The sequence below is a fragment of the Carcharodon carcharias genome, chromosome 11, assembly GCF_017639515.1.
Source record: "Carcharodon carcharias isolate sCarCar2 chromosome 11, sCarCar2.pri, whole genome shotgun sequence".
Classification (NCBI taxonomy): domain Eukaryota; kingdom Metazoa; phylum Chordata; class Chondrichthyes; order Lamniformes; family Lamnidae; genus Carcharodon; species Carcharodon carcharias.
In genome coordinates, this window is record NC_054477.1 from 99,344,429 (window position 1) to 99,366,635 (window position 22,207).

The 22,207-nt window shown below is 41.9% G+C and overlaps 1 protein-coding gene across 3 annotated transcripts in view; it reads right to left on the reverse strand.

The window, feature by feature from the left end:
- The window catches only part of angptl5 (angiopoietin-like 5), a 38,738-nt gene extending 18,226 nt beyond the window's left edge, over positions 1-20,512 (reverse strand). For 2 of the 3 annotated variants that reach the window (XM_041199532.1, XM_041199531.1), the window contains exons 1-6: positions 20,342-20,512; positions 19,415-19,604; positions 15,050-15,153; positions 14,253-14,346; positions 12,191-12,291; positions 2,642-2,762 (exon numbers count right to left, since the gene is read on the reverse strand). In XM_041199532.1, the coding sequence (XP_041055466.1) occupies positions 2,642-2,762; positions 12,191-12,291; positions 14,253-14,346; positions 15,050-15,153; positions 19,415-19,604; positions 20,342-20,440 (709 nt within the window). In that variant the 5' untranslated portion in view covers positions 20,441-20,512. The remainder of the gene's footprint in view (positions 1-2,641; positions 2,763-12,190; positions 12,292-14,252; positions 14,347-15,049; positions 15,154-19,414; positions 19,605-20,341) is intronic. The other variant, XM_041199533.1, reaches the window with a different exon arrangement.
- Positions 20,513-22,207: the final 1,695 nt, after the last annotated feature.

Sequence of the window (22,207 nt, forward strand, 5' to 3'; positions counted from 1 at the left end):
CATTCACCAGCATTGACCACACCCTGCTGTGTGCAGAGCTTGCCAGTAATGTTGGGAAGACCACTGTTAGAGACAAAGGTAATGGGACTGAAATCATGCAGATGAGGTGGCTTCACCAATTTTGTGTTTTACCCACCTCAAACTGTGCGTGAGTGAACGCAGCATGAATTGTAGCCCCCTCACCCAGAAGTCGAAGCACATGCATTTCTTACACATAGCTATTCAGCTATTCATATTATGCAACACAAGGTCCCTCTAGTATATCTGAAAAGTCATCAGCTAAATTTTCTAACAGGACAAATTCAAGCTTAACGTAAATGGTGCTGAAAATCCACAGGAAGCATATCCCAGCATAAGTGCTGAAATGTACCCACCAGGAAACTTCACAACAGACTCTGTTAAATTCTGTGGTCTCTTTTTACATTTCAATGCCAAATGCCTCTGTCACAAGGGATGCTTTTGGAGAAACTGCTTTTGGAAACAGGATATAAAGTTCAGTGGAGGTTGATTGCCCAGGGAAAAGGATGTCTTATTTTATGGGAGGCATATTTAAATATATATATTTTTAATGTTCATCTTCAGTAATCCAGACCATGATCTCAGCCTGGAACCATGGTAGGGTCCACTCACATCCTTTGTGTTACAATCAGGTGAGGGGGAGTAGGATGGCTCCTCTCTTTTCCCACTACTTGTTTGATCACAACAGGTTTTTTACAAAAGTTATGTTTGCCAATTCAGTGATTGTTTAATGATTGTTTAATTGTTTACTTGTTGTGACTATAAAAGACACAGATAGACCGGTTTTCTTGAGTTTTTTTAAGTAGAGAATAGTACTTATTGTACTTAACCCGGTCTAAGTAAAACTAATTTTCAAAAAAGAAGCTCCAACTCACTCACACACGCACAAGTGCACATGCGCATACACACACTTGAAGCTTTGGAAGGTAGGCTGGCTTCAAGCTTAACTTGGTGCCCCTTCGAGTTTTGCGACAAGACGGTGGACATATTGATGGTTGATTTATCTCTTCTTCCAGAATTAGTAGAAACTGGGTTGAGCTTTTTTTAAATTCTCTGTCTGCGACACATGGATAGTCAAACAACAGATAGGGTTCAAACTTATAGAACATTCACACCGCACAAGTGCCAGGCAATGACCATCTCCAACAAGAAAGTTTCCAAACATCTCCCCTTGACTTTCAATGTCATTACCGTCCCCCACAATCAACATCATGGGGTTAACACTGTCCAAAAACTGAACTGGACTAGCCATGTAAATACTGTGTCTTCAAGAGTGGGTCAGAGACTAGGAGTTCTGCGGCAAATAACTCACCTCTTGACTCCCCAACGCCTGTCCACCATCTACAAGGCACAAGTCAGGAGTGTGATGGAATACTCCCCACTTGCCAAGATGAGTGCAGCTCCAACAACACTCAAGAAGCTTAACACCATCCAGGACAAAGCAGCCTGCTTGATTGAAAACCCTTCCACCACCTTCAACAATCACTCCCTCCACCACTGAAACACAGTGGCAGCAGTGTGTACCATTTGCAGAAGCTCTGCAGCAGCTCACCAAGTCTTCTTCGATAGCATCTTCCAAACACATGACCTCCACCACCTAGAAGGACAAAGGCAGCAAATGCATGGAAACACCACCACCTGGAAGCTCCCCTCAAAGCTACTCACCATTCTGACTTGGAAATATATCACCGTCCTTTCACTGTCACTGGGTGAAAATCCTGGAACTCCCTTCCTAGTAGCACTGTGGGTGTGCCTACACCACACGGACTGCAGTGGTTCAAAAAATTGGCTCACCACCACCTTATGAAGGGCAATTAGAAATGGGCAATAAATACTGGCCTAGCGAATGATGCCCAATTCCTGCAAAAGAATACAAAAAAAGGTGGAGAGAGAGAGAGAAAGACCTACACTGGGATCTTGCTTCTTCAATGTCTCATTTGCTTGTCCTGGTCTGCAGCGAAAACAGATGCTTAAACACACAAAGGCTTAGCTGGCTTGTCGCATGACTCTCTCTTCCCAAATGCCCAATGACCCAAATATGGTCATGGCTAATGGATTCTAGTTGCTGGCTTACATTATTAGATGATGCCTGGGCAGATTCCTTTCAAAGTCAGAATCTCATTGTCCAAATAATCACGTTTGATGGTTCATCTCCACCCAGTTGAGTATCCAGGTGATTTTCTGGATGCTTTGCTAATGGGGTAGGAGATGGCCCCCACTCATTCTCTTTCAAGGCAATTGTTCCTGTTCAGGATTTACAGGCGGTTGTCTCCATTCCAATGGCTTTCAATTGTAGAAAGTACAGTGATGCAAATATTGTGATTTCCAGTCATTGGAATATGGCTTTAATCTTTTAAAAATGCAATTAGTTGTTTTCAGCCAGTAAACTCATAAAGTCATGCTTTATAAAGCATGGCTTCATGATATTTGGCTGATTAATACACCAGGTCTCACCAGAAATAATGGTGCCAAAGAAATATCAAGGATCTCTGAGGGCTAGGAAAACATTAAGTTGGTTAGTCTATGGGTTATTAAACTAACGTTCTTGCACATTACAAGTTAGAAGCATACGAATTAAAATGGATAAAAACAATTTTTATTCCTCATGCTGTTAATAGCGTACCAGTAAGGTCACCAAAGCCATCCATGTACTCTGCCCAAGGCCGTTCAAAGTCAATAGTTCCATCAATCCGTTTCTGAAACACAGTCCAGCCTCCACCCATGTAGTCCATCTCACAGAACACCTACAATATAAGATAATTGTAGCTAGGTTTTAGAAATAGGTATATCTGTTGCGAAGGAAAAAGTCAAAACAAGTTCTTACAAACACATTTTTGATTGAGAATCCAGTTGAACTGCCAAAGACCATTGTGCATGAGGGACCAAAGGTTGGAAAGAGCAAAAGAGAAATCATGGTCAATTAGAAAGTAGCAATTTGTTGAATATGAATTGGGTTTTAAATTCCTGGAGGACCAGAATAAAGACTAAGCAAGGTTAGTATCTCCAGCAATGTGAAGCTTTGGGGAAAGAATAAATTCCAGTGTACAATGAATCCTGATTTCATGAAAATAAAAAAAGTCGTAATAGCTTGTAGGACAATATATTTTCAACTTGGGGGAAGAGGAGAGGAAAGTTTAGAGCAGCGTTAACCATAGTGGAATTCATGCAATGTGGAACGATAATAAAGAATGCAATGGAGAAACAAATGGCCTAGAATCAGGAAGAGGGAAAACTATAACAATTTTCATCTCCCAAAACTCCACTGAGATATAATAACAATTTTAAGTAATTCCTTTTGTCCCTCATACCACCCCCCCACCCCCCGCCGTTCTTGCCATCAACACCCATTTACCTTATTGATCCTTTAAAGTGTTGTCAACTCTTAAATCCATGTCCATCACTCCTCTAAGTCCTTGTTTGAATTTTTCCTGTCAGTTTTCTGTCCTCCCCACCCCTCCCATGTAACTGAAATATCCCTGACTAACCACAAATTATATCCTCTATACTGCTGGAGCCTGTTGCTCCCACCTCCATTAGCTACATTCCCCAGCCCTCAGGCTGCAGTTAAATTTAGATCAGTTTCCTGGCTGCGTTGCAGGAGTCTCACATCATGCAACCACCACCGTAAAAATAGCAATCGTTGGGAAGGCGCTTGGATCCATTATTAAGGAGGTGTTAAGATGGTATGAAGAAAAGCATAATACAATTGGACAGAGTCAAAATGGTTTTATGTTTGACAAATCTGTTTTTTTGGGGATTTAACTACCAGGGTAGATAAAGGAGAACCAATAGATATGGTATATTTGGACTTTCAAAAGGCATTTGATAAAGTGTCACACAGAAGGTTGTCGGACAAAATAAGGACCTATACAGTTGAGTGTAATATATTAGCATGGATAGGGGATTTGTTAAAGGAAACAGAGAGGAGGAATAAACGACTGTGCTAGCATCCTTCCTGGCATGGGCTGCACAGGAAATCACCAGCATCATAGCCCATACAATTTTATGCCTTTGGGGCTTCCATAGCACTGAAACCAGTGGTACCATGGAGTCCAATTTCTTGAGCAATGAGTCTTCAAAGGGACACAGATAGATTAAGCAAATGGTAATGAAGGTGGCAGCTGGAGTATAATGTGGGGAAATGGGAGGTTATTCACTTTAGTAGGAAGAAAAGAAAAATTGAACAGTTTTTAAATGGTGAGAAACTATTGAATATTGATGTAAATGAAACATAGAAAGTTAACTTGCAGTTACAGTAAGCAAATAGGAAGGCAAATGGTATGTTGGGCTTTATTGCAAGGGGGTTGGTTTCCAAAAATAAGGAATTCTTGCTACAAATGTACAGGGCTTTGGTTACACCTTATGTACTTTATACAGTTTGGTCCCTGTATCTAAGGAAAGCTATACTTGACTTAGAGCTGGTGCAATGAAGGTTCACTAGATTGATTCTTGGAAAGAGAGGGTTGTCTTTTGAGGTGAAATTGAATAGAATGGTCTATACTCCATGGATTTAGATAATGAGAGCTGATCGCATTGACACATATAATATTCTGAGAGGGCTTGACAGGGTAAATGCTCAGAGGCCATTTCCCCTCAGAATCTAGAGGTAGAGGCAAAGTCTCAAGCTAAGGGGTTCAGTCATTTAGGACTGAGCTAAGGACAAATTTCTTCACTAAGAGGGTTGTAAATCATTGGAATTCTCTACCCCAGCGGGCTATGGATGCTCAGTTGTTGAGTATATCAAAGGTTAAGATCAATAAATAGGGATATGGTAATTGGGTGGGAAAGTAGAGTTGAGTTCAAAGGTCAATATGATCTTATTGAATGGCACAGCAGGCTTGAGGGGCTGTATAACCTAATGCTTTGTCTATTTCTTGGGTTCTTATGTTCCATTGCTTTACTTCTGACAAAATATTTATCTGACATCCAATCTTTAATGAGCCACAATTTTCACCAGCCAACGAGGCTGAACCAGACTTTCCACAAACTTGGTGGCCTAACAAACTCTCAGCTGAGCTTACAAACCTGAATCCTCCCCACCACAATGGCTGCCTACTTCCACCTCTGTCCCGCTGCCCCACTCTGCCCCATACCTCAGCCCCTCTGCCTCAGCCATGTCTTTGCTACCTCCAGACCTGACTATTCCAATGCTGTCCAAGTCTTCCTCCCATCCTTCATCTTCCATAAACCTTAATTCACCGAAAGATCTGTTGCCACATTCCATCCTGCACCAAATCTCTCATTCATTAGCCCTGTCCTTGCTGAACATTGGTCCCAGTTCTCCAAAGCCTCAAATTTAAAATTGTCATTTTTGTTAAATCCTGCATAAGAAAAATAAAAATTTAGGCAATCAACCAGTTGCAGAAACTACCCAAATTGGATTTTTCTACGTAAAAGTGTTTACAGCTGTTAGTTATGTTAGTTATAGAATATCACTACTTATAATTTTATCTCAGAAGTATTAGTACGTAATATTATCTGTCATTGGAACATTAGAAATATCAACTTTTGCCTGTGTTCTGTTGGCTCTTCATTCCTCCTGATAGTAGTCTTACTATTGTTTGAATTATACACAAAATATTAATTTAAAGAATTAAGCTTACAATTCACTTGATAATTCAATTGATAATTGCTTAACCAAAACTTTGCTGCATATATCCTATCATGTACCTAGTCCCATTCACTCATCACTCTATCTTCGTAGGTTTTTCCATCCCTCAAATGTAAAAAAATTCATCCTCATTTTTAAATCCCTCTCAAGGAGGGATTTCTTATCTGTCTTATCATTGCAACCTCCTCCAGCCCTACCCTGCCAGTGTATATTTTTCTACATTAAGAGTACTATACAAATGAAATATTTTTGTTGTGCAGTGAGCATCTGTCCAATTGCAAATGCAAACAGTTAAAACTGCAGCATGTATGAAATCACAAAATGGAGAGTCCCCACTCCTTTTAATCTAACAACACTGAAGATGTAGCTTCATAAAGTGCACTATACCTACCTAAAGTTCCTATCCCTTAAAGGGGATTGAGTTTTTTTTCAAGCTACAGTGTAGAGGGGTAAAATATAACTTTAAAGAGGACACAAAAAGGTGACAGTGGATCAGCCACCCATTATGGGCTGAATAATAGAGTCAAGCTTGGTGAGCAGGACCTACATCTGGGATTGGGTGGCCTTCCAACTCCTACTCCCGCCAACCAAGAATGCTGCGTAAAATGGCTATTATGAAAATTTGGGCTGAAGGGTGTGTTTCCTGGCCTTGAGTCCTAAAAGAAGTGAGAATTCCACCCAATCATTGCTGGAGGTGGGATGTCCAGTGTGCGAGGTTGTTGACCATGACCCGGAAGGAGTTCACGGCCACCCATTTAAAGGGCCACCTGGCACATCCGGGGCAGGGCAGGTGCCGCAACAAATGTGTGCCTTATACACAGATCTGAACCATTATTTAACAGGATATATAATTTGTTTAAGATAAGTCTGAAAGTTTTTAATATTGCTCAGAAATGTCCATAGTCTAAGTTCTCTCTTGCCACTGATCACAGGTGGCATTCAATTTGAACATGAACATGTTTTCAAGATCTTAACATGGAGGGGCTGCCTAGATATAGGATGTTTTCCTCCATAGGTGGCTGACACAAGAGAGCGAGGGAAAAGGCAGGGAAAAAGGACCAAAGCAGCCCCAAGATTCAATGATGATTCTCTCTACACCCTCCTCTGGGCTGTGTTCACCAAACGTGAGTAGCTAATGCCAGCTGACGGGAAGTGGAGAGCTCCTTCAGTCATACATGCAGCCTGGGAGGAGGTGGCAGCAGAGGTCAGCAGCATAGGGCTAGTAGAGGTAGACTTAGACGAAATGCGAGAAGAGGCTCAATGGCCTCCTGAGGTTGGCCAGGGTTAATAAGTCCTCAGTATGTGTATTCTTGTGCCTGGAAGTTACAGGATATCCTCAACAATGCTGGAGGCTTCTGACATGTTTAGAGGTCCAAGGCAACATGATGCAGCAAAGATATTGGTCATAGCGTTGATGTGTGTGTGCACTTTTCATTTTGGGCCAGTGGGAGCTGGTGGGGGGTATGGGGGAGCCTGTACAGATGTGCAAGGTGGACAGTTTCGGCTGCCAAGCACTATGCTGTCCAGGCATAGGCAGATGACACCAATTAACCTAATAGTGTTAGTCATTGCAATTTTACAACTACTTTCAGGAGAAGCATGCCCACAATTCCAGGGAGAGAGGCCGAACTGGATGTGGTGTCCCTGAGCTTGCAATCCTAACGCCTCACAAGGAGGAAGATCCCCTGCTCTCTTCACCTGAACCCATTCACCTGGCAGAGGCGAGATTGGAGGAAGGTGTGGGTCTGGTGAAAGGGCAAATGATTAAAACCGACAAGTAGTATAGGGCAAGTCGGAGGTGGATTGATGCTTGGCATGATTGAATGAATATTAAAATTTCCACCACACCACTAAAAGCCATGGAAACTTCCTTGTGGAAAGCTTCTATGTTGCTGCAAGTGTACATATTGTTTGCATTGTGTCATATCTCATACTGCACATGACTGCAATGGTGCTGTACATTGTGACCTTGCAGACCTGTTGAGAGGTTTGGAAAGCCAATCAATACCCTTTTTTATGTCTCTCTTGCGTAGGTGAAGCCTCTTCCACGGACCAATATGTTGATGCCAGCCCACCAATTCCCTCCGATGATGAGGAAGAACACTCAGAGGATGCGCCATCACACTCTCTCTCTCTACCTCAAGCACCAAGGCAGAGGTTAGTGTGTCACAACAGGGGCAGGCACTATCTGGTGATGGCACTTCATAATCGCATGTATAGCTGCCAGAGTGTTGTGAAGCAGGCCTCGGGCAGTCGAAGAAATGTCAGAGGTGATCCAGAGACTGATTCTGAGTTGGATGATGAGCCTCTGGAGTCGTCCGCAAGGCAGCAGATGCTGGATATCCAATTCAAGGCGCAATGAAATTTGGTGGATATACCAAAGGGGTTGGGTGCTCTGAGCTGGACTTTGGAGGTGTCCATTCAGGCCATGTGCACTGAGATCACCCACACTTCAGGGTGCCAAGTTTCTTCCTTGGGCAGACTGGCGGTTGTCCTGGAGGGGCAAGCTGAACGTATTGCAGACACAATCATGGGAATGCACTTCGGCCTGCACACCACCGCCCTGGCTGTGATCTCATGGGCCCAGAGCCAAGGAGACTGGGAGCCTGGACACTGAGCCAGCTGCTGGGCCTTCACAGGAAGGCTTGGAGGACCAAGTGGACCTGGTGATAGAGGATGAGCAGCTGCTGCAGCCATCTGGAAGCACCTCTCAGGGCACTTCTGATGGGGCAGCATCTTCTCATTCCATCATTGACACTCGCCTCAACTAGCGCCATGGTGACAGAAGCTCCTCCTACCACTCAGCAAGAGTCTTCTAACATGGCGGGGCCCTCAAAGCCTCAGCCACACAGAGGATGCCTGCCAAAGTCATCCAGGGTAACGGGAGTAGCAGATCAGGAACCTCTCTCCAGTACAACAGCAAGTGAGGCAGGGTTCCTGTGTCAGAGCACTAAGAAACGCTTTGAGAAAGCTCCACAATAGCCACCAAACTGATCACATGGGTGCAGTTAGTCTGCTTGTTAATGACATGACTCAAAATGCTTAAGTGAATAAACGCTGACTTCACTGTCCTTCATGCAGAGGTTATTTCAATATGTCATAGCTGTTGAACTCCTTCTCGGGGGAATCAACATGTGCTTTAATAATTGGAGGCAGGGTAGAATGCATCGAATACCAAGGACTGTGCACGGTAAGTGCGTTGACAGGATAGTGACATGAATCTCACATTCCGCATGGAATGATGTTTGGAGACATCCAGTTCACACATCTCTGAGGCTGGGACTTTTCAACCTATTGGAACCTCTGCCTTATCAAGGCATCCCTTGAGTCATGACCATCAATGTGATCATGTCCAGGGCCTTGTACCTGTATGCCAGTTCCTTCATGTCATCCTCACCCTCATCCCCTGATGAATGGCTGCTATCTGGCACCCCCACTTCTTCAAGGGCATCCCCTCTCTGAATGGCAAGGTTATGGAGGGCACAGAATACCACAACCATGAGTGACATTCATGATGGAACATACTGCAATGCACCCCCTGATCTGTCACAGCTTCTAAACTTCATCTCTAGCAACTCAGTAGTCTGCTCTACGGTGGCCCTGGTGTTTCCGTGGCTGTCATTGTAGCTCCTCTCCACATCTGTTCCCGGGTCCCTCACTGGAGTCATGAGCCATTTCTTCAAAGGACAACATATGTCACCCGGAAGTGAACCATCCAGGGCATCAGGCCAATGAATCTGGAACCTGAGAGTTACGCAAGATGTATGAATCGTGGCTGCTGCCCACGTACCTCACACATATCTGCATTATCCGTCGCAGACCAGCTGGACTTTCAAAGAGTGAAATCCCTTCCTGTTAATAAAGATACAGGGCTGGCCAGCTGGAGCCTTTATGATGACATGCATGCAGTCAATGGCTCCCTGGACCCCGGGGAAACCTGCACTTGCCACAAACCCTTTGGACAGGATTTTCCCTTCGTCGGGCAAGTGCGGCGGGTGGGCCTGGGAATGGCCGTAAAACGGACCGTCCCCGTGATCGGCTCCAGCCACGGTTTCACACTGGCTGGCCAATTAACAGTCAGCCAACGTGAAATGCACACTAAGAGCATCAGCGCTGCCAGGGTGGGGACAGGAGAAGCACGAACTCTGAAGTCTGCGCTTATGCAGGGGAGTGTGCACTGAAAGCTCCCTGAAGGCACAGAGCAGCCTCAAGGAGCTGAAGAATTTTAAATACAGAAATAAACATTTTACAAATGATATAACATGTCCCCACATGTGACTCAGTCACACGAAGAGGGACATATTTAAAATAATGTTAAAAATGTTTTATTGCTTTTTTATTTACCATTGGAAACCTCATCCCGCCCATGGATGAGGTTTTGTAAAAAATGTAAAGGTTGAGCAGGCAGCAAAAAGTACAAATTAATTACTTGTTTAAGGGCCGTAATAGGCCACTTAATTGTCGGTGGGCGCACTCCCAACTCTCGTGTATGCCTGCCGAGTGAAATATCACGCACTATTTTACTCCTGACTGGGTCAGGCACTGCCCACTTACGGGACAAAAATTTCTGACCTCTGGCTCTTTCCAGTTGACTCTGGTGGTCCATTGTAAAAGAAATGTAATTGACTGCCATTCTGACAATAACATCAGTGTAGACCTTGATGTGCAACAGGCTGCGCCATGCCACTGAGGTCTTCACATGCTGCCTGAAAGTCTCCTGTTGCAAAGAAGTTAAGTGTAACAGTGACCTTTAAAGCTACAGGCATTAGGTGACCCCAGCGCAGTTGGCAAGATCTTCTTTGCCAGCATGTCACAAAGAGATGTGACTATGGCTCTTAAGAGCCTGAGCCTCCTCTGACATTGTGTCTCGGACATCTGAAGATAGCTCATTCTCTGCTGATTTACTTGATGGGCTGCATAAGCCCTTCTGCTCCTCTGTTGAGGGTTCATGATGGCTTCATCACGTTTTTGGTTTGGCACAGCTCTGTCACCCTCAAGTACCATCAGAGAATGTTGGACCTCTAGATGTGCCCTTCTTCCTCTCAGTTTCCTCCTCCACATCCCCCTCTCCTCCTCACTGGACGATCTATCTCCCATAGAAACAACTATTCCCATGTTTGGCCTAGTTAGAAGGCTGAACTGATGGTGAGTGTCAAAATGAACCTCTCTGCCGGAGGATTAAGGCCTCTAAATAAAAGAAGTTTGAAATGGAAACTCTGCTTCTCCTTCTTGTACAAAGCGCTGCCAGCAATCACAGCAGCCTGAACTGCTAAGCTGAAACTCAGAGCTCAGCTGGAGAATATAAACCTGCCCTAACAAGCTAACTAGTAAAAAAACAAGAAACCCATCTGGTGTGAAGCACTCTCTGCAATCGTTTTATTGCTCACGGCACATATTATTGTGATTGGGAGATTAATTAGCTTAACTACACCATTTAATGCAGTTTGAATAATGCAGGTTGGCTCCCAATTTCTATCCCGCCGCCTAACTGGATCAGGTGGGATGACATCAGGAACATGACCCAACATTATTGAGCCCGGTATTACGTCAGCACGGACGTATAATGCTCCCGTTTTCACAGCATTTTATTCAGCCTTATATTCCTGAGTCAATTTTCCTTTAAAGGAAAATTGGTTGGGGTATAGAATACGCAGCTATCAGATACTGTCAATTTAGCACCCCACCAATATTGAATTTCACACCTGTATGTAATTTATTGTCTAGAGGATGTAGAAAGTTTTTAAGATGGTTGGTAGTTCCCAGAAAGGATAGATCATTAAGAGAAATCTTAAAGAACTTTTGAAGCGATTTTTCACAAAGCAGTGAGACTGTTAGGTGTTCAAGTGGGTTAATAATGTGTAACTGAACAGCAAAAACCACTAAAACGAATCCCAGTGGTTTGTTAATTTTTTATGGCCGGCAGCTTCTGGCCCTGCCATGGCGGGACCTTCCGTGGGAGATTCAGCAGCCCAACCAAAAGTCCATAGACAATCTGGGCAGCAGGCGCGGCCAGAAAATCCCATCCATGTCTCTGAACTCATAGAGTGAAGTATCAGTAAACCATAAACAGAAGTAAATTATGTGCAAAGTTGGGAAGCTAGGACAAGAAGATGATGACTAAAGAAAGAAGGTAATAGACATTGGATTTCAAAAATGTATGCCTGGATCAAATAAAGTAAAATTCTCCAAAAAGATAGCACATCATGACAAGTGCAGTCTTTTATATTCATTCAAGTAACTTCCCTTGATAGGGAATTCAAGATGTCTTCCTCATTTTAGTTCTAAGCTGCTTCAGGAAGAAGTCTTATTCCTGGTATACAGTGTCCTAGCCTAACTTATGCGTAAATTTTTGAAGTCAAATTCTTAGTAAGCAGATTCTTATTCTTGTGACATGTACCTGGGCTATTTAATTTTGCTAAATTTTTGTATTATTTGAACATTGAAAACACAATAAAATGCTGAAGGGGTTTGTTAGCTTCTATAGTGATTTTAAATGCATTATAGGCAGAGAACAAAGAATAAAAAAGCCAAGAAGTAATAGTATCAGAGTCTTATAAGTACCTCAAATGGGTAATCAGCTCCTTCTGGTTGTATTATGTAGATTCCACTTGGTGTTCTAGATATAGAGCCTACAGTGTCCTTAATATCAGTGCAGTCAAATCCTGCAGCAATTATAAATAAACAATATTTTCTGGTGTTAATATCGAGAAGTTGGCAAAAACTGTGTTTTACTCTGAAATAATGTAACTGCTTTCTTTTAGTTTTGATTTATTTTTGTTATTAAATACGCTAGATTTTGCAAAAAGTGGCACACTAATCAAAATTAATCATTAGATTAGCAGTAGCAGTCGAAAAAATGTCTTGAGCTGTGTTATCTCTATAGTTTTTAATGTGGTTTTGAACCTCCTCTTAATTAATAAAAAGGTGCATCCAGTAGAATGATTTTTAGGTTTCATGACCTGCCCCTACAAACTGTGTTAAAGAGTACACTCAAGCAGATAAAACAAGAAAAAAATAATCAGCGCAATTAAAATGCATATTTATTGCCTTTTAGAGATATATCAATACATCAAAATTAAAACATAACATACATAATCTATTTTTGTGAATGTAAAATAAAATTCAAAATTCATGCAGCTATTCTGTCAGTGTTTATTTGTGTACATGGATATAGGGGCTATTTCATTTTGGATGTACAGCAGGAGGAGCAACAAGTCCTTGCCATGAGGCCTGTCATTTTGTTGGCTGGATCTCATGCTTACACATCAGGAAGCCTGCCTTGGGAAGCAGAAAATTGCTGCTGCACACTTCAGACTCCTCCAGCAATGTAAAGACAAAATCTTTTTTCCAGTTTTAAAAATTTGCAGCAGAGCAAGTGTAATAAACTTAAATTTTAAATTCTCCTAAACCTACCGTAGCAACTTTGGCTACCAGGAATTCACGGCTACTCCTCTATTGCTGAAAAAAGAGACAGATTGCTGAAGTTTTTCCTCTTGAACTCATCGGGATAAATGCAAGAATGCCAAATTTCAAACAATCACAACAATTCAGCAATAGCTATTTCATACTACTACTATGCAGTGGCTATGTGAGTGGTATTTTACACTGACAGGATGCTGCTGTTGGTCCAGAAAGATGTTCTGCCTATTGCACAATTGAGTAATGTCGGGTGTGAATTTCATTACCAGAGTGATGCCAGGTACATGGGCCGCACATCCCAGCAATCGACTGATCAAATCAAATAGCATATTTCTTCGGTTGTTCATAATAGGCAGAGTGCACTCCACACTCAACCAGCCTGCGCTTTCAAAACCCTAAACAAAATATCTACTGTGAGATGTGACTCCGCAATTGGGCTGTACTTGCTGAACAATCCTAGGTGTGCTGATAGCTACACTAACAACCAATTTAAGATACTCATTCGAGCTCGTAATGTGGCTCATTTACACTTTCTAGAAGTGACATACATTCATATGCAGGGACCCATTCTCTGCAAACAAATGGAATGTTTTCAAGCCTTGTGCCTTTTTTGAATTACCTGGGACCTTGGGGAGCCTACAGTTCACCCTTGATTTCTTCTTAACAATGCCTCAGCCAATCAGAGCCTACTTGCCAACCAATCCGCACCCTTTTCTCCTGTAATAGAAACTGTGACTGTTTGAAGGATTAAGGGGATTTGGCGTTCTTGCATTTGTCCTGATGAGTGCAAGATGAAAAGCATCAGCATCATGTCTCTCTTTTCAGCAATATTCAACTTCTATACTACCAAATCACTGTTTGGGTACTTCTTTCATCTAACATTGATGTGGCATCAATGTTGGCTATTATGCCATATGATATTTTCAATTATTAATGTATCACATGAACACATGCACATATTTCACCTGATGCAGTCATGTTCAATGGAACATCGTAGGAGTGGGCAGGCTGTGGGGACTTAGTGAAATGGCTCCCTGTCCAAATTGCTGCTCCCTCCCACCACAGATCCATCCAAAATCAGGAAGGCACTGAGCAAAAGGTTGGCCCTAATACAAGAAATGTCATACATACCAATAAATTTAGTAGTCTAGCATCAGTACAGTAACTATGATTTCAATGCATTTCTAGAACAGTGGTCACTCACCATGTGACTGCACTGGTCTGGTAGGAAATTGCTCAGTATTGGTTGCCAGAAAGTGTGAATCCAAAAGAAGGACTCTGTTCATCAGTTCCCTCACCTGTTAAAAGATTCATACATTTGTTGCAAACAGTTGAAGGTACTATATTACCTATATTTCATCCTAGAAAACTTAAAAGTACTTTTACAAAAAATACCATTGCAGCTTCCAATTTTATAATCCTGCACACTGATTAAAAGTCCCTTATAATATCTAGGCTAGAACTACCCTAATGGTTCAGCTGGCAATTGCACTACCCTGAATGGCACTGAGCAACGCAAAGCAAAAGGATTTCCAGTCTGATCTCTATCCTACAGATGGCCTCATTCCTTTTGTTTCTGGGAATTGGGCATCAGGCAGCATTCCAACTCTTGATTATTAGGAAGTATGAATGCTGGGCATGAGCAAAAGTTGTCACCAGGTTTACGTATTAAGATGCATCATCTGGCAAGGTGTCTTGCTTGACCAACATATTTCAAAATTTGTCACAGTTTAGTCAACATGTTCAGTGTTAGGGGTGGTGTGAGGGGAGGGGAATTAACAATTTATTTTTAAAACTATCACAACTCACCTATATTCTGGGGGGGTGGGGGGGTAGGTGTAAAGATTTTTTTTTGGATTCTACTATTAAACACATTTACAATTTTACTATACCTAGAAGTTCTTCCACTTGGCTGTGTTATTATCTACTTCACCTTTATATAACCAAAAAAATATTGAGCTAACAATGTCAAACTAAATAGCATATATATAGTGATCTTGCCTGGTTTGCAAGGTTGTCCAGGGATTGTTGCTGATCTTCCATCATATTTCGAATAAGTTTCTTGGTGTTTCTTGTGTATGAAACAATAGTCGCATGCAAATTTCCTTTAAAAAAATAAATTAATTCCTTACTGTATTGATCTTTTGACATGTTCCAAAACTACAATTTAAAGTAAAACATCTTTTATGCAAGTGTGAGGCTGTGGAATATACTACCAGACTGTGCACATTGAAAAATAGGTTAGATAGGTAGTCGAACAAAAGGGGAAATATAGGGAAGCATTTTCGGGTCGGCAAGCGGGGACAGGGCCCGACGTCATCATATGTCATTTAGATTGTCAGTTTGGTGGGCACGCAGCCTGTCAAAGGCCTATTTATACCATTAAGAAAGTAATTAAACTTGTTAAGAAAGCTGCCCGTCCAAACTTAAGGTTGGAGGGCAGGTGAAGAGCCCAGGCAGCCTTCACATTTTTTTGAAACCTCATCCAAGGGCAGGATGAGGTTTCATGAAGGGTTTATTAATTAAAATAAAAATTTTTGAAAAAATTAATGGACATGTCCCAGCTCATGTGACAGTTTCACATGAGGGGCCATGTCCTTCAATTTTTGTTTTACCTTTCTTCAATGTTTCATAAGTGAAAGCAATCTGCCTCAGGGAGATTTCTGTGCTCCTTTGCCGCATGCGTGAAAAAGCACAGGCCCCGTCTCAGGAAATTCCGCCCCACCCCCCCACCCACCTACACAGGGAGAGCTCAACACTTCTGGGCCCGCCCATGTGAAATGGTGGCGTAGCCCCGATTGGGGGCGCCAATCAAGTTTGTGCCCACCCCTGCCTGCCCCCAAACAGCCCCCCACCACCACCGACGGGGGAAGTTTCTGCCCATAGGGTAGTGGGATCAAAGCAAGCATGTGAGATTGCTCATGGGGTTTAAACACCAACACAGACTAGAAGGATTAAACAGCCTGTTGTTACGTTGTAATTTATTTGTAATACCACCTAAATGGACTTAAGCAAGGCCTACACCATGTTAGGGTCCAAAGTTAATTTAATATGTATGAATATCATTGGCTTTGTGTAGCAAGGGTGCAATTTTTAAAGATACAATTTCTATTTTTTCTTTTCTGCTTGGATTTTAAAAAAGACTGAAACCCTCAAAAAGATAATTAAAACTGCCAGACGGCTACAATATACAGCTTGTTAGATGGGAAGAAAAGACACTCAACCCCCTGGGGAGCATGAAAGAGCGCATCTCCTGTTGAACTTACTCTATTCTGAAACATTGAAAATGTGTCAGAGATGAGACATCAAAATGCAATTACCTGTTCTAAAACGACTGCAGCAGATATGGACTAATGGAATTTCTTTGGAATATAGTCAGCAGAGTACTTTAAGAGACTGTTATCAAGCAGGAGAGATATTAGAAATCAGAATACAGTACTGAAATAGACTGCAAAAGCTTACTCTCTCTCTCTCCGCAGTATTGTGCCCAGATTTGCAAAGTAACCATCCTGAGAAGAAAAAATTACTGAAAACCGAGATCTTTTGGGAATAAACCATGGAAATCTGCTCCTTACAAATACACCCAGGAAGAAAACGGAATAAATGGCCACAACGTGGAATCATCACATTGAGACCAGTCAAAGAACAGCTAACCGTATACTCCTTTGCTTTATCTTCTTCGCGAACTGTTAAAAATCTTTAAACCGAACCTTTTATTCTGCCATCTGTACTAGTGTGTGTGTGTGATCCTGAGTGAAAGTATATGATGTATAAATGGTGGTTGCGATTTCCCTCGTATTTTAAAATCTGGATTTCTTGATTTCTGTTTAACCTAAGAAAACTTGTTTAATTCTTTACAATCTAAAAGTCTAAATAGTGGGACTACTGCAGCATTGACAAAGCACATCCTCTCTAAATTCACAAAAAACCCTGTTACAGTCTGACCTGGAATGGGGGAATAGGGGAGTCATTTCACCCCTCCTCACATGGTCATAACAATGTCTCCACATGACAATTCTATTATCTTTGCAATTCTTTTCCAGACATTATTGTTGGCCGGGACTCTGCTGTCAGCAGAAATTCAAACATCACTTGCTGATATGGGATTTCTGGAAGGCATGTTAAATTATGCAAAATCTGTGTGCTGCAATCTGATACTCCAGTACAATTTCTCTAAGCTTTTGTGTGCCAAGCAACCACCAGAATGCATTCTGTGAGATATCTGCCCTTCCTAATAACTGTCTCCAGTTGCAACATTGTTTGCCCCATTACAACAATGTTTTCCCGACAGAGCAGTTAGTATAACAAAGCAAAGTTAGAAAATTGTAAGGAAATATGACTGCTTGTCAATATAACTTCATTGCCAGAAAATATGTGCATGATAGCATTTAGCTTAGCAAGAATATAAGCTTCATTATAAGTTAAGACTAGACCAATTTACTACAACACATGCAAATTCTTGAATGCACAAACCATTTTTATTTGCAATGTAGCAGAATTAGTGACTATATATTTGCAACTCCAAAATTGGCTCACATTTTGGGGTCTTGAGCATTTAAACTTAAAACATAAATTTTAATCAAATTTCCTGCAACAGAACTCATGTCAGTAAGTGCTTTTGAATATCAAGTTGAGGGGCTGGATTTACACCTTCGAGGTGAGAATTGAGAGTAAGGCCATTTCCTGACTTTGTGATCCTCTCGCCTGCCTGGCAGTGCCCCATTCATGTTAGGGTAGAGGGGATGGGTGGGAGTCAGGGCCACTGCCTTTGGAAGCAGGACCAAAGTGGAAATGGAGGCAGGCAGGTGCCGATGTGGTCAGGTTAGAAGGCCCACTTCCATTCACTGGAACATTGGCCCAGTTCGATACATGAGTGTGAGGCCCTCTAAGCATCACTCCTCTCACCCTCCCACTCCTATGCCTCCCATCCCTCATCTCTTCACCTCCCATGCCCCCTTCAACCTCCATATCTCCCCTCAACCCCCATGCCCACTCACCTACTTCTATCCACTATCAAACCCATACCACCTCCATAGTCCCCATGCCTCTAATATCCCCCCTCACACCCCATATTCCCCCATTCCTGTGCCCACACATCCAACCTCTTACCCCTTTACTCCACCAGGCCCACTCACCCAGTATCCACCATGTACAGTGACGGAGATTGAGGGGCGACTTGATAGAAGTTTACAAAATTATGAGTGGCATGGACAGAGTAGATAGTCAGAAGCTTTTTCCCAGGGTGGAAGAGTCAATTACTAGGGGACATAGAATTAAGGTGAGAAGAGAAAACTATAGAGGAGATGTGCGGGGCAAGTTTTTTACTCAGAGGGTAGTGAGTGTCTGGAATTTGCTGCCAGAGGAGGTGGTGGAAGCAGGTACGATAGTGGTGTTTAAGAGGCAGCTTGACAAATACATGAATAGGATGGGATTAGAGGGATATGGACCCCGGATGTGCAAAATGTTTTAGTTGACAGGCAATATGATCGGTGCAGGCTTGGAGGGCCGAAGGGCCTGTTCCTGTACTGTACTTTTCTTTGTTTCAAAAACCACTTCAAAAAATCATTATCCTATTAAGTGGTCATAAAACTGTCAAAATAAACAAACTCACAGGCCCCTTGACAGCTATATCAACAACCCCTGCTGAGATGAATCCATTAGTTGGTTGAAATTCAATCAAGCATTCATAATAAGATTCCATTGCACAACTACATAAGCAAACCTCCAAAGCTGAATACATTAAAACCTTTGAAGCTAATGAAAGAGCTCAACCATCTGTTCAAGCTTTAAAGCAGGGAAACAGATGTCTGAGCTGTCAATCAATAAAAAGATTAACTCACAGGGCACAACTGGCACAATCAAATCTGAATATTTCCATTGTTCAATGTAGAAGAACACTTTATCCAGTGTACATAATGTGCTCTAACGGACACAAAAGCTTTTCTGCTTTCACAATCCTGGACAATTTAATAATCATTTATCTTTTAAGAACCCGCACAACTAAAAATTGCTGGTGATGGGAATGGGGATGGGAATCCTGGAATCAGGGCCTTCCCACCATGTTTTTGTTGGCTCACCTCCGTTCCAACACGGACAGAGGGATTATGAAAACCCGATCCGAGGTCTCTTAATTGTTGTTGAACTAGGAAGAACTGAAGAGGCCTATAAATACATTTAGTGAGGTCTTATGGACAGAACTTCTGTTAGTTCAATCTGTTATCAATGTTCACATCACATTGCTTTAATTTTCTTGTGAACTACATTTGCTCATTATAGTTTAATGAATATAAACAGTTTGCAGTCATCAAAGAGAAAGTATTTAGCTATTACTCTGCATGTATACATTGTATATGGAATGTTACATACTGCACATATAATTCTTTTCTTTTTTGGACATTCTTCTTCGTATCCCACATGGCACGCTGCAGTCCGTGTTTTTTTTTGCAATACTTGAAGGAATGTGGTGGCTGCTGGCTTTAGACCCAGCTTCATTTCTACTTGGTTGATTGAAGTTTGCTACAGAATTATTTTGACATGAGATTTCTTCTCCAGCACCCTGTTTAGTAAATAGATATTTAAATTGTTGCTGGTATCTGCACAATGGCTGATTTGCTACCTTAACAATAAGACCTATCTAGAAATTTTTAAATTATAAAGGCATAAATAGCTAACTTAAACTATTTTGTTACATTAGATGGCAAGTATTAAATTTTAATACAGACGTTACAGAACAGCACGTTGTTGTACCAGTCACCTCAATGGCACCCCAGATGCATCGAAAGATCGTGAATGTTTGGAGCCAGTTTCTCAAACAATACAGCATTTTGTCATTATCGCAGTGTAGATTTGTAGACTAATTCTCGGAGTGCTGCTTAAACCCCCTATCTTCCAATTCAGGAGCAAGAGTACTACCAGTTTTGCCAAGGCACTTAACTAAAAAGAGATCAACCCCAAATCAAGTAAAAAAGCAGTAATATCGAATAAAAGAATCGAAAAGACTGAGATTAGTCATGATTGTGACTTATCTAAAGTGCAGGAAATCAGCATAAGCAGAACAATATGTCAAACTAGTCTGTTTTTGATAAGATTTTTTTTAAGATTAGTTCAATATATTTTTCTTACTGAGTGTAAGGATGCACTCCAAAACCAATGTCAAAAACCATCTACATATATCTCTACTTAATATGAAACGTGCATTACGGATGTTAAGTTTCATAACATCTGGTTAAAAGCCAAAGACTAAAGAGCGTAAAACTCAAGAAGTGGCAAATAACAGATTAAAGTATTTGTTACCATGGAATTAAACAATGGTGTGCTGTTTCCCATTGACGATACTTCCGAGATGAAACAGATGAGGATTTGTGTGCTCGCTGTAATCCCCCATGTCCTCATTTTGATTTTAAGACAATTATTAACTTTCTACAGCAGTACAGATTTTTGTTGAAGCACATTTTCTCTGATAAAATGTTCTTTTGGCATATGAGAAGGAGGGAATGTGGCCAATGGCAGATTTACATCTGGTTGCAATAAAGAAAGCATTTGAATTGCATTATTTTCAAACTAGGTCCAAAATTAGATAAACAACAATGTTGTGGGAAATTTACACCTGGACCTCTTTTAGTTCTAATCACACCCATTCTGATCTTTTCTTTTCAAATTGTAAATAAGCAATACAAAACAGAGATTAATTCAGAACGTTGAGAAACAAAAAAGGATTCTATGTTTTTGGTGTAAACAAATCGCATACAGTTGCTGAATGGACCTTATTAGAGGGAGAATGAAACTAACACAGAATGCTTCTTTAAACATATTTCTTTGCCTTCTTCCTATTTTATTTATTTTTGTTCATTCATGGAATGTGGGCTTCACTGGCTGGGCCAGCATTTATTGCCCATCCCTAGATGCCCCTGAGAAGGTGGTGGTGAGCTGCCTTCTTGAACCACTGCTGTCCATGTGGTGTAGGTACACCCACAGTGCTGTTAGGAAGGGAGTTCCAGTATTTTTACCCAGCAACAGTGAAGGAACGGCGATATATTTCCAAGTCAGGATGGTGAGTGGTGTTCCCATGTGTCTGCTGCCTTTGGCCTTCTAGATGGTAGTGGTCGCGGGTTTGGAAGATGCTGTCAAAGGATCCTTGGTGAAATCCTGCAGTGCATCTTGCAGATGGTACACACTGCTGCAACTGTGCGTTGGTGGTGGAGGGAGTGAATGTTTGTGGATGTGGTGCCAATCAAGTGGGCTGCTTTGTCCTGAACAGTGTCAAGCTTCTTGAGTGTTGTGGAAGCTGCACTCATCCAGGCAAGTGGGGAGTACCCCATCACACTCCTGATTCGTGGCTTATCGATGGTGGACAGGCTTTGGGGAGCCAAGAGGTGATTCCTAGCCTCTAACCTGCTCTTGCAGGGACAGTATTTATATGGCTAGTCCACTTCAGTGGTAACCCCCAGGATGTTGAGAGTGGGAGATTCAGTGATGATAATGCCATTGACTGTCAAGGGGAAATGGTTGGATTCTCCCTTGTTGGAAATGGTCATTGCCTGGCACTTGTGTGGTGTGAATATTACTTACCACTTGCCAGCCCAAGCCTGGATATATTGTCCAGGTCTTGCTGCATTTGGACGTGGACTGCTTCAGTAGCTGAGGAGACTCAAATAGTGCTGAACATTGTGCAATCATCAATGACCGTCCCCACATCTGACCTTTTGGTGGAAGGAAGATCATGGCTGCAGAAAGAGTGTTATGGAAGCTACAGTATGAGTACACTATGTGCATCCAGCAAGATAGTTACAATTCAGGCTTGTGTCTAAATTGTTTTTATTAGTTCTCATAGCAAAAAAGCTGCGCTCAGCTTTAAACTATTCCTTAACCATTTGTTATTTGGGATATAGCATGCCATGTGACAAATAATCCTGCCTTTTATTGTCATTACCTCACAAGAATGGACAAGGTCAATGAATGATTCTTTAAATACCACATTCAGTTGCAAGTTGCACCATTAGCCTCAGTTACTGACAAAGGTGTCAGCTGTGATTCAGTTAGAGTACTCTTGCCTCTGAGTCGCAAGGTTGGGATACAAGTCTCACTCCAGATACTTAAGCACAAAATCCAGGCTGCCCTCCAGTCCAATTTTGATGGATTCTGGAGGGGTCCCAGCAGATT